A 19,089-nucleotide genomic window follows, 5' to 3' on the forward strand; every position below is an offset into this window, starting at 1 on the left:
CAGGTTTGTACTATGTTCTTTAGCTTGAGGCCGAAGTTGAATTTATGCTAGATAGTTTGGATCCTATTAGAGCAAAGCCATGCAAAACTTAAAACTGGTATGTTCTACTCCTTAGATAAATAGGTGGGTGCCTTTAAAAACTCATGCATTATTAAGTTATTCATTCTCTAAAACAATTGATTGGATTTGTTTTTAAGATTTCTGTCACTTTCCCTCCCAAATAGTGTCAACAAGGCAACAAACATCAAAATATTAAAACAAATTTAAAATCAAATATATAAAAAATAATTCAATGCAAACATGTAATCACGCACCAAAACTGGAGAGGAGAGCTGATAACAGTTAATGGGGGTATGCTTTGAAAACAAGTCTTGTCTTCCACATGGTGGAAGACAACAGAGGGAGACAGACAAAACTTCTGGGGAGGGAGTTTCAGTTCTGGTGCCATGACCGAGAAGGCCCTTTCTTGAGTTGCCAGCAGTCTAGTAGGGGCACCTGAAGTAAGGCCTCTGAAGAAGACTGGAGCTGATGAGTAGGTTCTTATGGGAGGAGGTGGTCCTATGAGGCTGGAGACGGTCCCCACGTCCCACTTCAGTCAACATTCTGGCTGCAACATTCCGTACCAACTGTAGCTTCCAGAGTTTTCAAGGGCAGCCCCAAATAGAGTGCATAGCAGTAATCTACTCTGGAGGTTACCAGGGTGTTCCCCACCATGGCAAGATCCCACCCCCACCAAGAAAGGCCACAGCTGGCTCACCAGCTGAAGCTGGGGAAAGGCATCCCTTGCCATTGTGACCACCTGTTTATTCAACAGGAAGTCTGGGTCTAGCAGCACCCCCAAGCTATGAACCTGCTTCTTTAGGGGAATTGCAGTTCCTTCCAGAACAGGAGATACCCCAATCCTGGGTCGAACCTCCCCAGATCCCCACCTACCAGTAGCAACTCAATTTTGTCATGATTAAGTTTCAGTTTGTTAGACCTCATCCATCCCTACACTGCCTCCAGGCACTTATTCATGATTTCCAGTCTCCCTGGGATTTGCTGGTAGGGAAGATAGAGCTGAGTGTCATCCACATATTCGTGGCAACTCAGCCCAAATCTCCAGATGTCTCCCAGTGGCTTTATGTAGATATTGAAAAGTATGGAGGACATGATGGAACTGAGGAACACCGAAGGCCAGAGACCAAGGGACAGAGCAGCAGTCCCCCAGCACCAGAGTCTTAAACCTACCTTTGGAGAAAGACTGAAACCATTGAGAAACAAGGCCTCCCAGTACCGACTCTGGAAGGTGGTCCCAGAAGGATACCATGATCAATAGTATCAAAAGCCAACAAAAGCTACAAGAGAATTAACATGGTCGCACCCCCCCCCAACTTCCTGGGCCATATCTTCCACCAGGGCAATCAAGGCCTTTTCTGCCTTTCATATCTGGCAGAAGCAAGTCAGATTCTGTGTTCACTACCCTTTCAACACAGGACAGCCACAGTACCTGGCTCATGTTGACACTTAGCCATGCTGCCATACACTGCTACTTTTGTGATTCAAATGTTTAATTCACTGCAGGGAGTCTGCACATCTGAAACTGAAAAAGTATGAAAAATTAGCCCTTGACGCTGGCAAGGGAGTGGTAGTTGGTGGTTTGTGAAGTTGTCATGAGATTTACTTTTTTAGTGTGTGCATGTGCAAATGGTGTTTTCTCGTCAAGTATGGGTATTTTATTGCAACACTGCTAAGGTTTCTGAGAGTTGGATTGCAGCAGTACAGTCAAATGCCAAACACTGCAAAATTGGGACTTTGCTATGAAATATGAAACTGTCAGGCAATGTTTTATTGTAGGCTCAGACTTAGCCAACATACCTTCAACTCCTTCTGCACAGTCCTACCGGTATGCGTTGGGCCTACCATGGCTACTGTTCTGATTTGTTAGAAATTTGTCAGTAAAAGAAAGCACCAGATTACCAGTAGGGATACTAACTATTTTTTAAGACAAGAAGTATTTAATGCAAATTTTCAAAATGGAATTTTTAATGAATTAGTCAACATTTAATCTGCTAATTGATTAAACTGCATTAGCCCCAACTGATTAGGCAACATTTTTAAAAAGTTATTTTTAATCTTAAATGCTGACATGCATTCTTGTTTCACATCTAAGATAATGCCTACAGTGGCAGATGCATGTACCATCTGAAACCAAAACATTTCCCCCTTCAAACTATAGATTTTGTGCAGATTTATGCATTTAATTAAACTCCTAAACTGATTAAGATTTATTTAAGGTTGACTCAGCCTTCCATCCCTCCGAGGTTGGTAAAATGAGTACCCAGTTTCCTGGTGGTAAAGTGTAGATGACTGGGGGAGGCAATGGCAAACCACCCCGTAAAATGTCTGCCAAGGAAACGTCGTGATAAGACGTCCCCCCATGGGTCAGTAATGACTCAGTGCTTGCACAGGGGACTACCTTTACCTTTAGTGGGTAATAGCCCTAGTTTTAAATCAAAGGTACCTGCTTAAAATATGGTGGAAACTATTCAGCTCAAATAAAGTATTATTCTGATTATGTGCAGCCTACTACATATAAACACTGATTGATTGATAGGCATAAACTCAAATTTTCAACCCATTTACACCTGTCTCGCCAAAAATCCATTATTCTTTGGTGAGTAGTGTCAATGTATTAGGAGTTTGGATCATACATGGACCAACCATTTCATTTTATCCTGCAGCTCTCCTTTGAAAAATAAGAAAGCCAGTGTAGTGGTTAGAGTATAGGACTAGGACCAGGGAGAACCTGGTTCAAATCCATCCAAACATGAAAACTACAGGATGACTTTGGGTGGTACTCACTTTGGTTTAATCCTTGGGCCATCCAGGGTTTATTTACTTCATTTATATCCCACTGTTATCCCCAATAGGGACCTAAAGCAGCTATCATTCTCCTCGCTTCCATTTTATCTTCAAAACCCTCAGAGGGCAGGTAAGACCAAGTGTGTGCTGCTGACCCAAGGTCATCCAGCAAGCTTCCATAGCAGAATGTGGATTAAAAACATCTCCCAGTTCTTGCACAAAGTTCATGGTGGGAGAACGTGTTAAGCTTCCTTAATAGACAACTAGTCTCTGCTGAGCGAGAGCGTGCGTGTGTGAAAAGGGCCATCAACTTGCTGCAAACACCTACTGGGGTTTTCAAGGCAAGAGACTAACAGAAATGGTTTGCCATTTCCTGCCTCTGTGTGGCAACCCTGGTTTTCCTTAGTGATCTCCCATCCAAGTACTAACCAGCACTGATCCTACTTAGCTTCTGAGATCTGAAAAGAGTGGGCTAGTCTGGACAATCCACCTCAGGGCCACATACCTGCCAACCTCTGGTCCAGCTTCAAGCCTTGTTACACCACTTGATTCATTAGTGCAATATGATTTTTATATAGCTTAACCTACTTGCACTATACTAGTGCAAAATGCTAATGGTTATGAAACAAATACTAACACAATACTCTGTCATTCATTACATTTCTTCCATATTAGTTACAAACCCGCTTAAACATCTTTAAGACTTGCTACAGTTTTTCAATGTTCTAATTTACCTGTTGATTTCTATGAAATTCATAGATGCAAGTGCTGAAATGATTTATTCATTTATTCACTGTTAGAATATAAATGCAGCGTGAAAGCTTATTTTCCTTTATCACCCACTCGCATTTCTACTTTCTACACAGCTTGGGTATGCTAAACATTTCTCCCTCTCCCCCAAAAATTAAGAGATGCTTTTTAAAATCTTTCTGTAATGCATTACATAATTCCCTTGCTCTCCCAGATTTAAATATTCTGCTTGGTATAATCTGTTCAACCTTCCAAGTTATTGATCGTTCAAATATTTTCAATTTGCTGTTTGCTGAGCCACCAAACTATCCCTAGGTTATAACTGTGCAGAAGACTCAACACACAACCGTGACTTTGTGAATGCAGTGGCTGATTAACATGCCACTGTATTAGCTGGAAGCGGTATCTGCAGCCAGGTACTGAGAATACCAGACATTACTTTTAGCAGTATAGCTCACGCCATTGCAGATGGCTAAATTAGTCTCTTTTGGGGGAAGCTTGTAGATACCTGATCTGGTCCTAAGTCAGAACCTAGAATAACTTCAGAATTAGAACTACATAACAACTGAGTTATTTTTGATACCTGCCTTTTGTATTTTGTTACCAAGGAAAACTGAAAGGAAATACCACCTGCTGCTAAACTCCTCCCCACTAGTAGCAGTAATTGAGGGGCAGAGGAAAAGGGGGTATGTAATATCTAGGTACTGAAGCCTTAGCTGGTAACTAATGTGCATTGTTAATAGAGAAAGCTATAAAATGGAAATGGGGGTGTTTACAGCAAGCATTAAAAATTACCACATCCTAAGTTTGATACAGCTCTGCCCCACATTCAAAAATCCAGCTTCAATGATCATAGCATTTTCTGACTTTAAGGTTCATCAGAGCATTGAATTGCCTTTAGTGTTCAATCGAGAAAAAGATAATCTAGTTTCAAGGATTCCTTTTAGCCCTGTGCAATACCAGAAACAGAACAATTCTCAGAAGATTTGGTACTTAAGATACAGGTAGCAGAATGATGTAACAGAACACATCTGCATGCATCTGATAACAGAATTATCCAGCTCAAGGAACAGGTTTTATCATTGTACAGCTTTTATAACATCCCACAGCTTCTTATGGCTTATACACTTTAGATGGAACAAAACCCTTAATACTGCCTCTAGGGCCACAGTATAAAGGCCACTGTTATTCAGCACACTTGCTGTTACAACTGCTTTTGTACAATTTCCTACCTTCACTAGAATTCCGCACTCCTTTGAAGAATGAATGCAAGACAATAAGTTATGCCACAGAGTCTCCCTATGTTAATCTGGTAAGCTGAGTAGGTGGAAACTCCTTTGATGGGAATGGTATCTTTTGTTTCAGTTTGAGCTTTTTAAAGGATGGCTATTCAGGCAGCATGCTGGGAAGTGCAGGAGATAGACTGTCCTTTTGTTGAAATCATTACTGCATGTACTATAGTAATGACAACTGCCCTTTCAGTGTACTCTCAAGAGCTGTAAAGATTTATCATCTCACAAATAATGAAAACAACAGAACATCATTCACAGAAAAAAGTAACAAAAGCAGCAAAAGGGATACAAGATTTCTCATTCAGTTCTGTTTGTGAGAGAGACTTTATAAAACAAGTGTACAGTTTTGAAACTGTTGTTCAGCCCTCTGTTCCGGGTCTGCAGGAGTAAGAGTAGTTAATTGCGTGAGCTGTCAAGATCATAATTGGGCATTTCACTCCTTCAGAGCTTCCAGCAATCACATCATGTCAAGCTATAAAAGGGAACAAAAATGAAGGTTAGCCAAAAATACTTAAAGGTTCCAGCCAGGCTGCCTTATTTTCAGCCTTGTGTTCTAAAAATTAAGGAAGGTCCAACTGAGAACTCAAAGCTTGTCACGTGAACTGAAATGAACAATGAAGGTTACCAACTGACTGCACATAGTCACAACAGGCACAGCTGGAGCCCAACCAAAACTGGACAGCACCATTGTGTACATCAATACAATAAATACTGTATTAATGTACATGTGTACAAGCAATGCTCAAAGTAAGTATGTCCTGTAAATATAAACTGACCAAGGGCATTTCACTGTATTTACTCTTCTTTGTATCATTCTAGAAACCAGAGACCATGTACAGTGTGTGATCATCCTGAAAGATCAAGAATGGCACTATAAACAGCCTCAAAAATATACAGGGCTGAAAAGTTGAAACACTTGTGAAACCAATAATTTTGAAAATAATGTATTATGGGTAACTTCTGTCCAATACTGATTTCCTTATGGAGATAGATCAAGATGGGTACCAGTGTTAGTCTGTCTGTAGCAGTAGAAAAGAGCAAGAGTCCAACAGCACCTATTTTAACAAAATTTGTGGTAGGGTATGAGCTTTCATAAGCAGTGACTCACTAAAGCTCCTACCTTACCACAAATTCTGTTAGTCTTACAGGTGTTACTAGACTCTTGCCAATTTCCTTATGAAAAGTATATAAAGATGGGGGTGGAATACATGTCAACCTATAAACAGACCAACTGAAAAAAGTTAATTATGTATTAACATATGTTTAATTAATAACTACTCAAACAAGAAACGGTAGGGAAAAGGTATTTTGCAAAATAATACAACCCACAGCCCCTCTTGAGGTATTAGTTTGATTTAAAAGTAATATTTTACTTACCTGTCAATCAAAGATTCCCTCATGTTAGTGGCAATAGCACTTGGCTGTGCTTCGTTGAGCTTAAAGACACTCTCAATAACTGATAACTCAGTACTAGTTGTGTCCAGACCACAAAAGGCACACCAGTCATTCACAACCATTCCAGCTGCAATCACCTCACTGCCACGATTAACAGTCCCAGCCTAAAAAGAGATCCAGAGGCACTCACCATCATGGAAGGATAAGAGAAATTTTCTCTAATGTTCTCTCATGCTTACCAGTGCAATAATCAACAACCTACTATTAAAATATAAATTTATGCCATCTAGCATCATAGTATGCAGTACTGAGTGATTACCAGATTTTTAAAAAATATATTCTGAAGTATCTCTGTTTTCTAGAACTATTTTTGATAACCACTTGGAGGCACTGCAGAGTGGAAACACAACACAAATATTGTAAATGAAGTATTTAAAAACATACCAAATAAGCCAAGGACTCCAAGAAAGGGAAGGTGTTTTTCAGCCAATTAATGGAAATTCTTCCATGCGGGAAGAGAAAAAGGACAGTTGGAAAGAAATTGCTTAAACATTTCCCTTTCTGGTCCTCATTAAGAACCTAAGAAGAGCCTGCTGGCTCAGGCCAGGGGTCCATCTAGTTCTGCATATGGCTGGTTGACTGAAACCAACCAGTAGCCCTGGAGAACCAAATGGCATAGGAGCCATTTGGCATAGGGCCATAGAGGCCCTACCCTGCTTCTAATGCTGCTTCTGTACCCTTCAATCATCATGGAAAGTAGCCATTGATGGACCTCTCTTCCAGGAATTTGTCCCTTTCAAAGCTATCTATACATTTATCTCAAAATCAGCCAGGCAAGCTGTATTTTTACCTGTGGGGGAAAGATATGGATTCCAGGTCTTATCCATCCACTTGCAGATGAAAAAGTAGCGGGGGTGGGGTTCAAGGCGAAAAAAAGGACTAGAGGGACAGAAATTTAATCAGCCTGTCATCTCCTATTCTGCTCAGGTGGAGGCTGGCAAAGGCTCCTTGGGATTTTTAAAAACGCAGAGAGAGAATCATGGAATGCCGTATAAAGTCTTGAGTGTAGAGCCTTATCTTACCCCAGTTAACAAGAGTATCACAATTTGGAATGCAATGCTGTTGCATAACTGTCACAACAGGATTTGCTATTAAACTGATACGGACCAGTCAGCTGGGAAGGAGAGACTGGCAATCCTGTATGCTATCCTAAATGTAACAAGACTACCATGCAGACTGGATTGTACTACCGTCTTTGAATCAGGATTTGCAGAACAACACTGCACAGGCAGGAGCAACCTTTGCACTGATCTGAATAAAGCACTGCATCCGCAAAAATGATTAGGCCATCTGCCAATGCACATCAACCTAATTCATGTGTATTATATCAACAGGATGAAAGGGGGGGGGAAAGAGCCCCCAAATAACTGAATTTACAAAACTTTCATACCTACTCCCTTGGAGGCAGTCTGCACTTGCCACATAAGTAGGTGAGTGACTATTTGGATAAAGAAGGCCATTTTTTTCAGTGCTGACAGTCCTGAATGCTACAGTCATCAAAGTTTTAGCTGAATCGACTAGGCTAGGGTTCTATTTGCAACACTTCAATTCAAAAACAGACAAATGAGAACGGGTGACCAGTTAAATAGAAGACTAATAGTCCAAAATTCCCTATACAGGCTTTCAGGACAATCAGCATGACAAGCTTTCATCCTTTTAAAATCAAACTTATTCTTTTGAAACAAATTACAATCACCTGAACTGGAAGTGAACTTTAGTTGACAGAAAAAAACACCTGTCAGGTTACTTGGAGCTCTCATACCTTTCCAGAACATGCATGCAGCCAAAACATGTCAATACAGTAAAATAAAATGCAAAGTGACACATATTGGTTGGGATACCACTGGCTGCTCAGGACAAGACCAGTGTTATCTTCCAAGACTCTTCACCATCCTTGTGCCCTGCATACTTCTGACCAACATGCCCTGTATGTTTCAAGTACTATTAAATTGATTCCTCCTGTTCTTGTACTTTACCCTTTCTGCTGTGTATATTCACCGTTACCAATTCTCTTATCGCTTTAAGAATTTTGTTACTGCTTTTATACTTACATGTTTTCTGTTTTAGTGCCTCTATACTAAGCCTACTGCCATACAAGGAAGCATAACCAATAAGTAGATTTAGTGAGAAAATTGGGAACAATTAGAAATGTAAGTTCCTGATACAAATTAGCTGAGGTGTAGCTATTGTGACTGACATCAAGACAAAGATGGGTGGTAACTGATGAGCGTTACCTGCCCACACAAATCCAGTGATGTCAGAACTGATCATATATAAGTAAACAGAGTACTGAAAAATCTGAACAGAAAGAATACTAACCACAAGTGGGACTTGTAGCAATGAGGAGAGCTCATCTTGGTCTTCAATAGAAGTCTTCGGATGCACCAATCCTCCTTGATTACTGAATGCACAATAACTTCCCACTAGCACTTGATCTGCTACAGTCTGTCTGAATACTTCTACTTTTAGTACATCAGCTAAAATTTCCTCCGTCTCCTGTAAAAACATTGGAAATTAGAGATGTCAACGTCATACAACAACAAACCTTTACTTGGCATTAAAGGCCAACATAATGAAACCTTTTCTTTTTGCCTTTAGCTAACCATATACCAAATTACACTTTAACAAAACATTACAGTAAGGGCCTTTTTGACTCTTAAACTTGTGATTTAATAAGCAAAAACTACCACACAGAAGAAAGACTAGAATTTAGACACACCAGTACTGATTTAAACTGAATGCTGTCAGCTTAAGTTACCTCTGATCATGTCTAATTTTCTTCTAATTCCCAGAAGCCAAAATTGGTTCACCCTGAAATCTTTTACCACAGGAAAGGCAATCTCAGACCAAATTCACATGAGTCATATGAAGTGCTTTTCAGCTCTTCTCCCTCTGCTTGTGTATACATAGGGAACACAAAATGGCAGTTTAAAAGATTTTTGAACTGACTAATGACCATACTGGAAGGCTGATGTAGAATTGTTCCCGAGTTCTGCCAGGCATATGACGCTTTGGCATTTTTCATCAAATTTGTTCTGGAGAGGAGACAGCTGCACTTTTATGCAGCATGCCTGGCAACAGGTCTTTCAAAGCACTGATCTGCCCATTAACTGAGGAAGGGGGGAGAGAAAGAAGAGAAACTGCAATTTATTATTAGTCTGAATTGACTGGCCAGCCAAGCTTGCACACCTACCTTCCAACTTTAAAATCCTAAGGAAGAGATCCCAAACTCTCACCAGCTGGGAATTGTACACAAGCATTTATTGTGTAGCCAAAGGCCGTTACAAACACAGAAAATTAAAAAGAAAAAAATATGTCATGAACATCACCCCTAAAATAACCAAGTCTAAAACACGACACCCTTTGGATGTGACTTTTGCTCAATTTTCCTTTCTGCGAAAGCAAACAATGACAATCTATGTGATACAAATGGGTCAGCGTCAGAAACAGGGAAAGTCAGCTTCTCTGCTTCCAAAGAAGAATTTAAGCCCTCCAAAAGCACTGAGAGCAATTTGGTTTTCTCTTAGTCCTCTGATCATGGCTTCCAGGCAGCATCCAAGAACAAAAACAACAGCATCTGGTGGCTTAGTTAAAGATATACAGAGCTGGGTGTCATTAGCATATCGATGACCTCCAACTCCAAAGCTACAAACTGTCTTGCTAAGTGATCTTATAAAGATTAACCAACACTGGAAAGAGAACAGAAGCCACAAAACAGGTACTCTATGTCAGCTCCACAGGAGGTGCTTACACCATATCTCCCTGCACTACTCTGTGTTAATTTACTTAGAAAGGAATGAAACCATTGTACAGCTGCATTTCCTACACCTGCCTGACATTCCAGGCAGTGTAGTAAAAGGGAATGTTGCTGCTAGAGCAAGCAACAACAACAACAGCAAAACATTTTCCCTATCCATCTGCAGAGAGTCTACAGAGCTACTAATGCCATCTTGGTCCCTAAATCCAACCAGACTGACATGGATCAAGGGCAGAACTGCCATTTAGAAATACCTGGAGCTTCTTAGCCACAAATCCACTCAATCAACTTCTCCAAAGAATGTAGGGGTTAGAGGCGTGCACTGAAAAAAATTGGGCTGATTTGGATTCAATAATACCAAAGTGGGGAAAAAAGCACCCAAAAAAGCAGTATTCCCCAAATGCTAAATTCATTCTCCGGTCCAGCTCTGCAATACAGAGCAAATTTGGCCACTGTTTCCAATGGGCTATGTGATTTTGGGTTTTCCGGGGGGCGGGGGCATTTTTGTACTGAATTTTACCAAATTTGCTCGGGACCTACTCCTAACAGTTCTCTAATGACACCCCCATATTTCATGAAGATTGGACATCAGGGGGCCATTTTATGACCCCCAAAGAAGGTGCCCCCAGCCACCTTGAATGTCCATTATTCCCTATGGGGAAACTGAGGCCTATCCAGGGGAGTGGAGGTGGCATTTTACAAAATTTTCAGAGGACATACTCCGACTGTCCTTTAAAGAACCCCACATTTTATGAAGACTGGCCCCCGAGGGGCCATTTACTCCACACACACACCATGTTTGAAGCCGGTGTTGCATCTTTTCTGTTGAAATAAAGATGTGTTGCATCTTTTCTGTTGAAATAAATTGGACTGAAAATTGTTATGTTGTAAGAAGCTAGAGTTGTTGAATGCTTTGCCTAGGCTTGCTTAACTGTACTTCCAGTTGCAAGACTGTCCCCTCCCCTTGCTTTATCTTGGTTTGGGGGCGGGCGGGCTTCAGTTTGGTTCTGTTGGGCTGTCTGGTGCGGAGACTGTAATTGGGAGTGCGCCTGTAGCCATGGAAGCAATGGTCTATGTGTGGTTCTGCAGTGAGTGTCATCTTTTTCCTACAATAGAAACTCATGGAGAGTGGCTGGTCAGCCTGCTCAGGCGATGCTGGGCTTTTGGGGTGGGGGCTTTCATTTTGGTTCTGTTGAGCTGTCTGGTGTGGAGATTGTAATTGGAAGTGTGCCTGTGGCCACGGCAGCCATGACCCATGAAATTTCTGCAGTGGGAGTCAGTTTTTTCCCCTCAATAGAAACAAATGTGGTGGCTGGGGGCACCTACTTTGCGGGGCCATACAATGCTCCCCCAGGTCCAATCTCTCTGAAACTTTAGGACTCTTTAGAGGACAGTTGAGAGTAGGTCTGCTGCAAATGCAGTGGATTTTGCTTGCAAAATGCCACCCCAGCCCCCTAAATAGCTCTCCTAGATAGCTCCCCTTGTTTTCCCCATAGGAACAATGGAGATTGGAGGTGGCTGGGGGCACTTTCATCAAGAAACTTGGAGAGTCTTTAGAGGACAGTCAGGAGTATATCCTGTGAAAATTCTGTAGTTTTTTTTTTTACAAAATGACATCCTCAACCCTCTAAATAGCCCCCATAGTTTTCCCCATAGGGAATAATGGAGAACCGAGGTGACTGGTGGCAAACAGGTGGGAAGCAGTGACTCTTGCTGATAGCAAGAAATGCTGCTGCTGTAGTTCTCAAAGTTTACCAAATAAATTCAGTAAAATTCTTGCATCACACATCCCTAGCAGGTTTAACACACATTTGTAGCTTGTTGGCTTCATTTACCAGAAGAAAGCTTTTTCTATAGAGGCCTACTGGCAGTGTCTATTAAGGACTTCAGAAAAATTTCTTCTATCAAAACCAAAACAATATGCCAGTTAATTTGAACCACAGGCATCCTTATCTTTTCTAAATAGTTTCAACAGCCATGAAGGATAGGGATTCAATTTGAAGGCAGCAGCCTTCACAGCTCCTATAGTTCTGCTGACATCTATCAGAAAAACCAATCCAAAACAACTGATAAAAGTTTGACTAGATTGTGCTTCTGATACCTGCATATCAGATACCTGGCCTGCATATAAACCAGAGTCCAGGTCAGATCGGATAGGTGTTATTCACAAAGAATCTACCAAATATGTCAAAGTTTATATGGGACTCCAATTCAATCAGTTCTTGCCTAGGTCTCTGTAGAAGTTTAAATAATTATGTACTGCACAAGGAAAAAATATTTCTTCACCCTATTATGACCACATAGGTTTTCAAATGAGTTGTGCAGTGTGCTTTGATTCTCCATCAGTGTTCTAGATTTCTCCATAACCTCTTGTTATCTTAGCAAATCAAAGACCTGATGACTGAAGGGGGAGGCCACCTAGAGGCCACCTTATACAAGATGTTAAAGAGCATGGAATTCAGGGCCCCCAAGATGGCCTCAACTGAGTTGCCAGTATGGTTCTCAAAATTCCTTTGAACATTCTGGAGAACAATGGGATCCAGAACTCTCCAAGAGCAAACCAACTAAATATTTATCTAGTGAAAGCAATGTTAGATTCGGGGGGGGGGGGGGGAATCAAATAGAACAAGTCCTTTACTCTGTCAATGTCTGGATGAACAAGTGCTACATAGTCATTGCATGTCATGACATTGCCCAGGGCTGAGAGGCGCTCTTCCACTCTCTGAATTCGCACAGAATCTGGAAGACAGTTTCGGATATGCTGAAGCTCCTGGTCTGTGGTATTGTTTGGGACTAACAGCCCATGCCTGTTTCCTGGAAACAAAGAAAGGCTGCTGTTAAGATGAGAGTAAAAAGGGACTCAAACCTTCTTTTAAGCTTTCCTGCTACAGATCCCCATGCTGCAAAGCAACCAACACAAAAAAAAACCCTATACAATCAGAGCTAGACACTATGGGTCTAGCTTAACCCTGTCACACAACCCATATAATCTAGACCTCAGTGTACTACAATTAATGTTCATAAATTACAGAAATGTGTCCAGAGTAAACTGCTCTAGACAATGCAAGCAGGTAAAGGGCAATCCCTTCCCCACAAAAAGACAGGACCACCCAGTTACCAACTTCAGACATAACATTCAGTGGAATAAATACAGTATGCTTATATAACAAATCAGTGCCTGAAGCACAATTTAAAAGATTTCTTCCATGTCCAATGGTGAGAAAAACCACAATAGTTATGAGAAAATCTTCATTAAATTCTATCATGAATGTACATATGATGCATTCATCATGCAGGAAGGAACTGTTCTCCTAAGAGGTGTGTGTGCTTTTATCCTCCTTCGTCTAATCAGAAAATACCACAACAGGAGATGCAATAGTAAGGGGGATTAAATGTAAGTGCTATGAAACTTTTATTTTAAAGGATGTTGGAAAATAAATAACATTTTGAAGAATTCACTTACCCACACACATTCTGCCAATTATCCGACAGCCAGCAATAGAAGCATGGACTACAGGTATAGTATCAGAAAGCTCCCCCTCAAACACACTAAAATAAACACAGTAGAATAAAGTGCTACAGTTGAAACGTTGGTTTTTAGGTTTCTGCTACCAGACAAAATCACCATGGTATATTGGTGAATAGTGAACAAACGAACAAAAGAGGTCACAGTTAAAGAAAATGGTGCCGACTATGGAAGGCAAATCCAAGAGTATAACAATCCAAACAAAAGCTTGTATTAAAATCCTAAGGAATGCTTATAGGGCGCAAGACTTTTGTTAAGAAAAATCTGAAAGGAGAGAAACAGTTGTCACTGCACTGGAGAGCTGGTGTAGTATAATTATTATATAACCTCAGCTCAGTTACAAAGTGACTAAGCAGCCATAACTATTTCCCTCAACATTATCTGAGTTTTGACTCACAAAAGCATATACCATGGAAAATGTTTTTTGTCTTTAAAGTGCTCCTGGACTTGAATTTTGTTTTGCTGAAACTTCCCTCAGCATTATACTCCAATCAGTAACAGGAAGTTGATCATTTTGGCCCACTTTACATGGCAGTCATTGCAAGAGTGATACACAAACACACAAGAAGTATTTTGAGTTCCTAGGACAAGTGATATACAAACACTACATAATCAAACACTACAATGACACACTGCAGGATGTGCACCTTGTTCATATAAATAAGCAGTATAGCAACTGCTGGTTCAGATGGTCAAAGACACAAACAAATATATCAACTGCAGGACCAGGAACTGACTTCAGGAATTACCTGAGTACACAGTATGGTGGATTTTTAAGTAAAACAACTAATTTCGCTGTTACCTTTAAATTGTTTACCATTAAAGCACACACTCAAGTCAGTAATTCCAGAAGAGTAGCTGTATTACTCTGCTGGAGCAAAAATAGTCTTATGGCTAAAAGATTTAAAATGTTATTCCCATATAAGCTTTCATGAACTACAGCCTACTAAGTGGATCGTTTCTATACAGTCATTATTTCGCTTCATGAAAAAAAAACCTTAAACAAGATCCAGGTGACAGCGCACAGTAAAAATTAATCATATCCAATTCAAATAATCAAGAACAATAATTCACTAGCCACAGTAAACTAGCTAACACTGGTACCAGTTGAGAAGTTGAACACATGAAGCTGCCTGATACTGAAGCAAACCCTCAGTCTATCAAGGTCAGTACTGTCTATTCAAGCTGGCAGTGGATCTCCAGTGGATCTCTCAGGCAGTCTTTCAAATGAACTACTACGTGGTCCTTTCAATTGGAGATTCTGGGGATTGAATCTGGTACCTCCTGCATGCAAAGCAGATGATCTCCCACTGAGCCACAGCTCCTCTCCGAAGCCCCATGTTTTGCTAAGATAACACTTGTAACTAACTCCAAGTCCGGGTATGAGTCCAATAGCTCTACTGCAGACCAACGACTACCCACCTAAAGCAATCTCTTAAATTTCTCTCTGGCTTCCCTTTGACGTTCTTTTGCTGAAGACCTGTTACTTTCATGCCAGCAGCATAAAGAGCAGTAACCTTGCTTCCATTTTAGAGCATGATTCCCCCTTCCCACCTTTATCATTCTAGGAAGGTGGGGAAATAAGACAGCTTCGCAAAGCAGCGAGGTGCGCTCAGGCAGCCTTACGGCCCGCCTTTGTGGGCCCGGCCTTTCGTAATCGACAGGCTCGGGGAAGCGGCTACGGTGATCCCAGAAAGAACTGCTGAGGCGAAAACCGCCGCCCGTCCGGACTTGGGCAAGGAAGTCTCGCGTACCTGCGGCCCTGTGTTAAAAGCAGCATGAACACGCCCGGAAGAGGCGAGTCGCCGGGCCGCAGGCCGAGCGTAGGGCTCGGTCTCCCCGCTCACCTGTAGAAGCCCTCGGAGCCCCCGATGGCAACTAGGCAGTAGGCATTGGTGAGCTTGGCGAAGCAGCCGATCTCGTTGTTATTCTCGAAGCTGGCCCGGACCGCCATGGTCGACAGAGAACCGCCACAGAAAGAAAAGGAAAACGCTCCAGGCCGTCACCTAGACACGAGGACGAGAGGCCTGCCGGTTGCCCGGAAACACAGGAGGGGTTCACTTCCGTTTCCTGGATCGCTAAACGGGGTTAGAAAAGGTCACACAGTCTACACTTCCGGTAAGCGTCGAAAGCGGTTGACGGTATTTCTAGAGAGGCGGAGCCGCGTCGCTCTAGGCTTCGACGTCTCTACAGTGAAAACGGTATAGTGCATACATTGGAAAACCAATTCAAGTTGAGACCGGAAGTGGCGGTGACGACTTCGACGTCGTGTAATTCTATCTCCCCAGCGTTCGGAAATGGCCTCCGACTTCCGGGGGGATGCTCGAGAATTGGCCTGAAACGGAGGACGACGCCCAACCCCCTTTAGCGCCCCCTGGCGTTTAGACTGGAGCGTCGGATAATGAAGGAGGCGCCGCGTTGGGGAAATTCATGGCTGGCCTGGCTTGTACTCTCCCACTTCTCAGTGTTTGAAAGGTTTCTCAATAAGCGGGAATATTATGGCGCCGTAAAGACTAACTCTTTTATTCTAGCATAGGCTATGCATAGCATCGAAAGAGGTGTGAATTTATCCTGGAATAAGTTTTGGGTGGGTAACCGAGTTGGCGTACAGTACATGAGCCAGTTTCGGGTCCAGTAGCACTTTAAAGACCAGCTAGATTTCCAGGGTATGAGCTTTCGAGAGTCAAGCTCTCTTCGTCAGATGAAGGGAGCTTGACTCTTGAAAGCTTATACCCTAGAAATTCTTTTGTTGGTTGCTGCTGGATTCAAACCTTGCTCATTATCCTAGGATAAATGATGTTAATTTTTTAACTGTGCAAGAGTAATGTTTATTTTTGCTCCAGCAGGCTAACACAGTTGCTCCTTTGAGAGGTGCTGTGATCACAGGAGCTGCGATGCTTTGTGGTGCTCTCTGGGAGGCAGCTAGAGAGCTCATACCTTGTGGACACTATACCCCATCCCCAGGGGGACAGTTTTAAGCAAGACTCAAAAGCTTATTGGAGGGTGCATTAAAACGAACAAAGCAGGCAGTGTATGGGGGGTGGTGGTGAGGAAGCTATTTTTTGTATAGAATAATAATGCCAATGTTTTTGCTTGTTCACATTTATAGTCTGGCATTCAAGGTGAATTCCCCATTTAAGTCAATACAGTCAACAGCTGGGACATTAAATAAACAATGCAATAAGACATACAAATACAGATATTTGAAAACAAGCAGAAATCCAATACAGAGCTGAAACAATGCTGAAACAGAGCATAAGCAGTTAAACATGACATATTAAACAATGCAGAATCTACCCAGTAGGAATATACTTACAGAATAACAAAGGAATGATGCCTCACCACTGCCATTTACTCAAAGTTTTGTGGGATCTGAATTTACTTATTAGGATGAGTGTTGGAGCTTCAACAGCTGCCACCAACCCATTCTTGAACTATTTGCTTTTCTGAGGCAGCAGTAGCAGGACATATTAAAAGGAAAGGAAGAGGATGACTATTGGAATCCTTTCTGAATGACTATAAGAGTTCATTTCTGAATAATCATTGGCAAGTATTAAAGCAAAAGAGATTGGTTGCTTACAAGATCATTTTTAGGTACTGTCTCCAAATGGTAGAACAAAAGGCTTCCCCCTTCAACAATACAAATTCCAGAGGGATAACACATACACACAAAATTTAACACAACCACTATTACAGAAATTCAACATTAGAATAAATAAGACTGCTCCAAAAATATTCAGGTCATGTCTTCTCAGTTATTAAATAGAAAAAAGGCAAGCTTGCTGGCTGAGTATTTATTTAAATAGCACCATCAGTTCATACGATGCTTCAGAGAATAACATAAATGAAAAGGTCTCTGCCCTCAGCAATTTACAATCTAAAATGCTATTGGTCAGATTGTATGCCTTTGAAGTAAAAAAAAAGCATGAAATGTATTATTTATTTGGAAGACCCTCTCTATTAAAAAGAATACTCTAAGTGGCTTATAAAAATACCAAGCCACAAAAATGAATATGACCTAAATAAAATATCACCAATATAAAAAAAGAAATAAACAATCAGGTTTTTAAAAAAGAGAATCACCAGCAATTAAACAAGTTCCAAAATCATCTGCATCTCAAAATCTCTGCATCCATTCATCAAATAAGCAAGTAATGCCAAAAGTGATTAAACTCTGGTAGAAAGCAAACAGAAACCATTAACTGAACCTCCAGTGACACCAATTTCCTGAGACATGGAGCAGCAAGCAAAAATTCTCTGTTGCTAGTACCTGTCACCAGTCTTACATCTGTCAATGCAGGTTCTTTCTGTAGAGCATCTTTTTAGCTCAGGGCCTGGATAAGTTCACATAAGTGGAGACAGTCTGGGGTCCAGGGCATTTTGGAACGCTGTAAATCAAACCTACATTTTTATTTGGGCCTGGGAATAAACTGGGAGCCTATACAGTTAGTAAAATAGTAGGCTCATATGCCGATTGCTGTAGATTCTAGTTAACATTCTTGCTGCCTAGCCGTACCATTTGAGGTTTTCAGACAGCTTTCAAAGGCAGTGACATAAAGCAAATTGCAGTAGTCTAACCCTGATGTTTCCAAGGTGTGTATGACAGTGCTTTCTCTAGGAGTGGATATGGCTGGTAGGCTAACTTATTGGTAAAAAGTGCTCCTTACTACCTTCAACACCTAAACAGTAAAGCGCTCAGGAGGACCACACCCAAATGATGAGATTCATTTTCCAGGGGTAAGTACAACCCCATCCAGACAGATTATATATCTATTATATATCGCTTCTCAAATTCATTCCATATCTGTCTTGTAAGGATTACGCTTAGGCAAAATCAGAAACTGCCTGCCTGTCACTTATTTCAAACTTTCATTTAGAGTCTCCAAAGGAGAAAAAAGTTGGACATCACAAACATCCTGATAACATTTCACCCAAATTGATGACATCTTGGAGTTTTACGTTAAAGAACAGGCGACAAGCGGCCCCTTACAGAATCCCCAAAGCCAATATCTTATGAGGTACAGCAATAGTTTCTCAGTATCACCTTCTGGGACTTTCTTTCCAGGAGGAACAGAGCTACTCTTAAGTTCCACCCACTCCTCCACTTGCTGCAGCATTCATCAAAAGTGACATCCTGCTCCTCCTGTTAAGGAGTCAATCCTGAAAGTTAATTCTAAATCCCATTGATTTCACTGAGATTTATTTACTAACATGCGTCACCCTCCCATTGAAACCAGTGGGACTTCAAAGGACCTAACTTGGGTGCAACTATGTCCTAATTCTTTTTCGGTGATTTAAGTGGAAGAAGCAGAGCTATGATTGTGAAAATCCATTATTCAAATCTGGTTGATCATCTGTTTGGGGCAAATACATGTCCACATAATTAAAGAGTGCATCATAATGTGTGCAGAACCAAGGGCAGAATTCAGGTTGCACGGGCTGCTGATCTTCAGACATCTGCATCC

General features: G+C 41.3%; 1 protein-coding gene across 1 annotated transcript; it reads right to left on the reverse strand.

Moving 5' to 3' along the window:
- Positions 1-3,616: 3,616 nt before the first annotated feature.
- On the reverse strand, positions 3,617-15,694 carry EIF6 (eukaryotic translation initiation factor 6). Its single transcript, XM_054980052.1, has 6 exons — positions 15,472-15,694; positions 13,562-13,647; positions 12,737-12,912; positions 8,661-8,837; positions 6,264-6,445; positions 3,617-5,358 (listed from the first exon to the last, which is right to left on the reverse strand). Exons 1-6 carry the CDS (start codon positions 15,576-15,578, stop codon positions 5,349-5,351), a joined length of 738 nt encoding a protein of 245 aa, XP_054836027.1. The 5' UTR covers positions 15,579-15,694; the 3' UTR covers positions 3,617-5,348.
- Between the last annotated feature and the right edge of the window lie 3,395 nt (positions 15,695-19,089).

The sequence above is a fragment of the Eublepharis macularius genome, chromosome 5 (assembly GCF_028583425.1).
Source record: "Eublepharis macularius isolate TG4126 chromosome 5, MPM_Emac_v1.0, whole genome shotgun sequence".
In the NCBI taxonomy this organism is placed as follows: domain Eukaryota; kingdom Metazoa; phylum Chordata; class Lepidosauria; order Squamata; family Eublepharidae; genus Eublepharis; species Eublepharis macularius.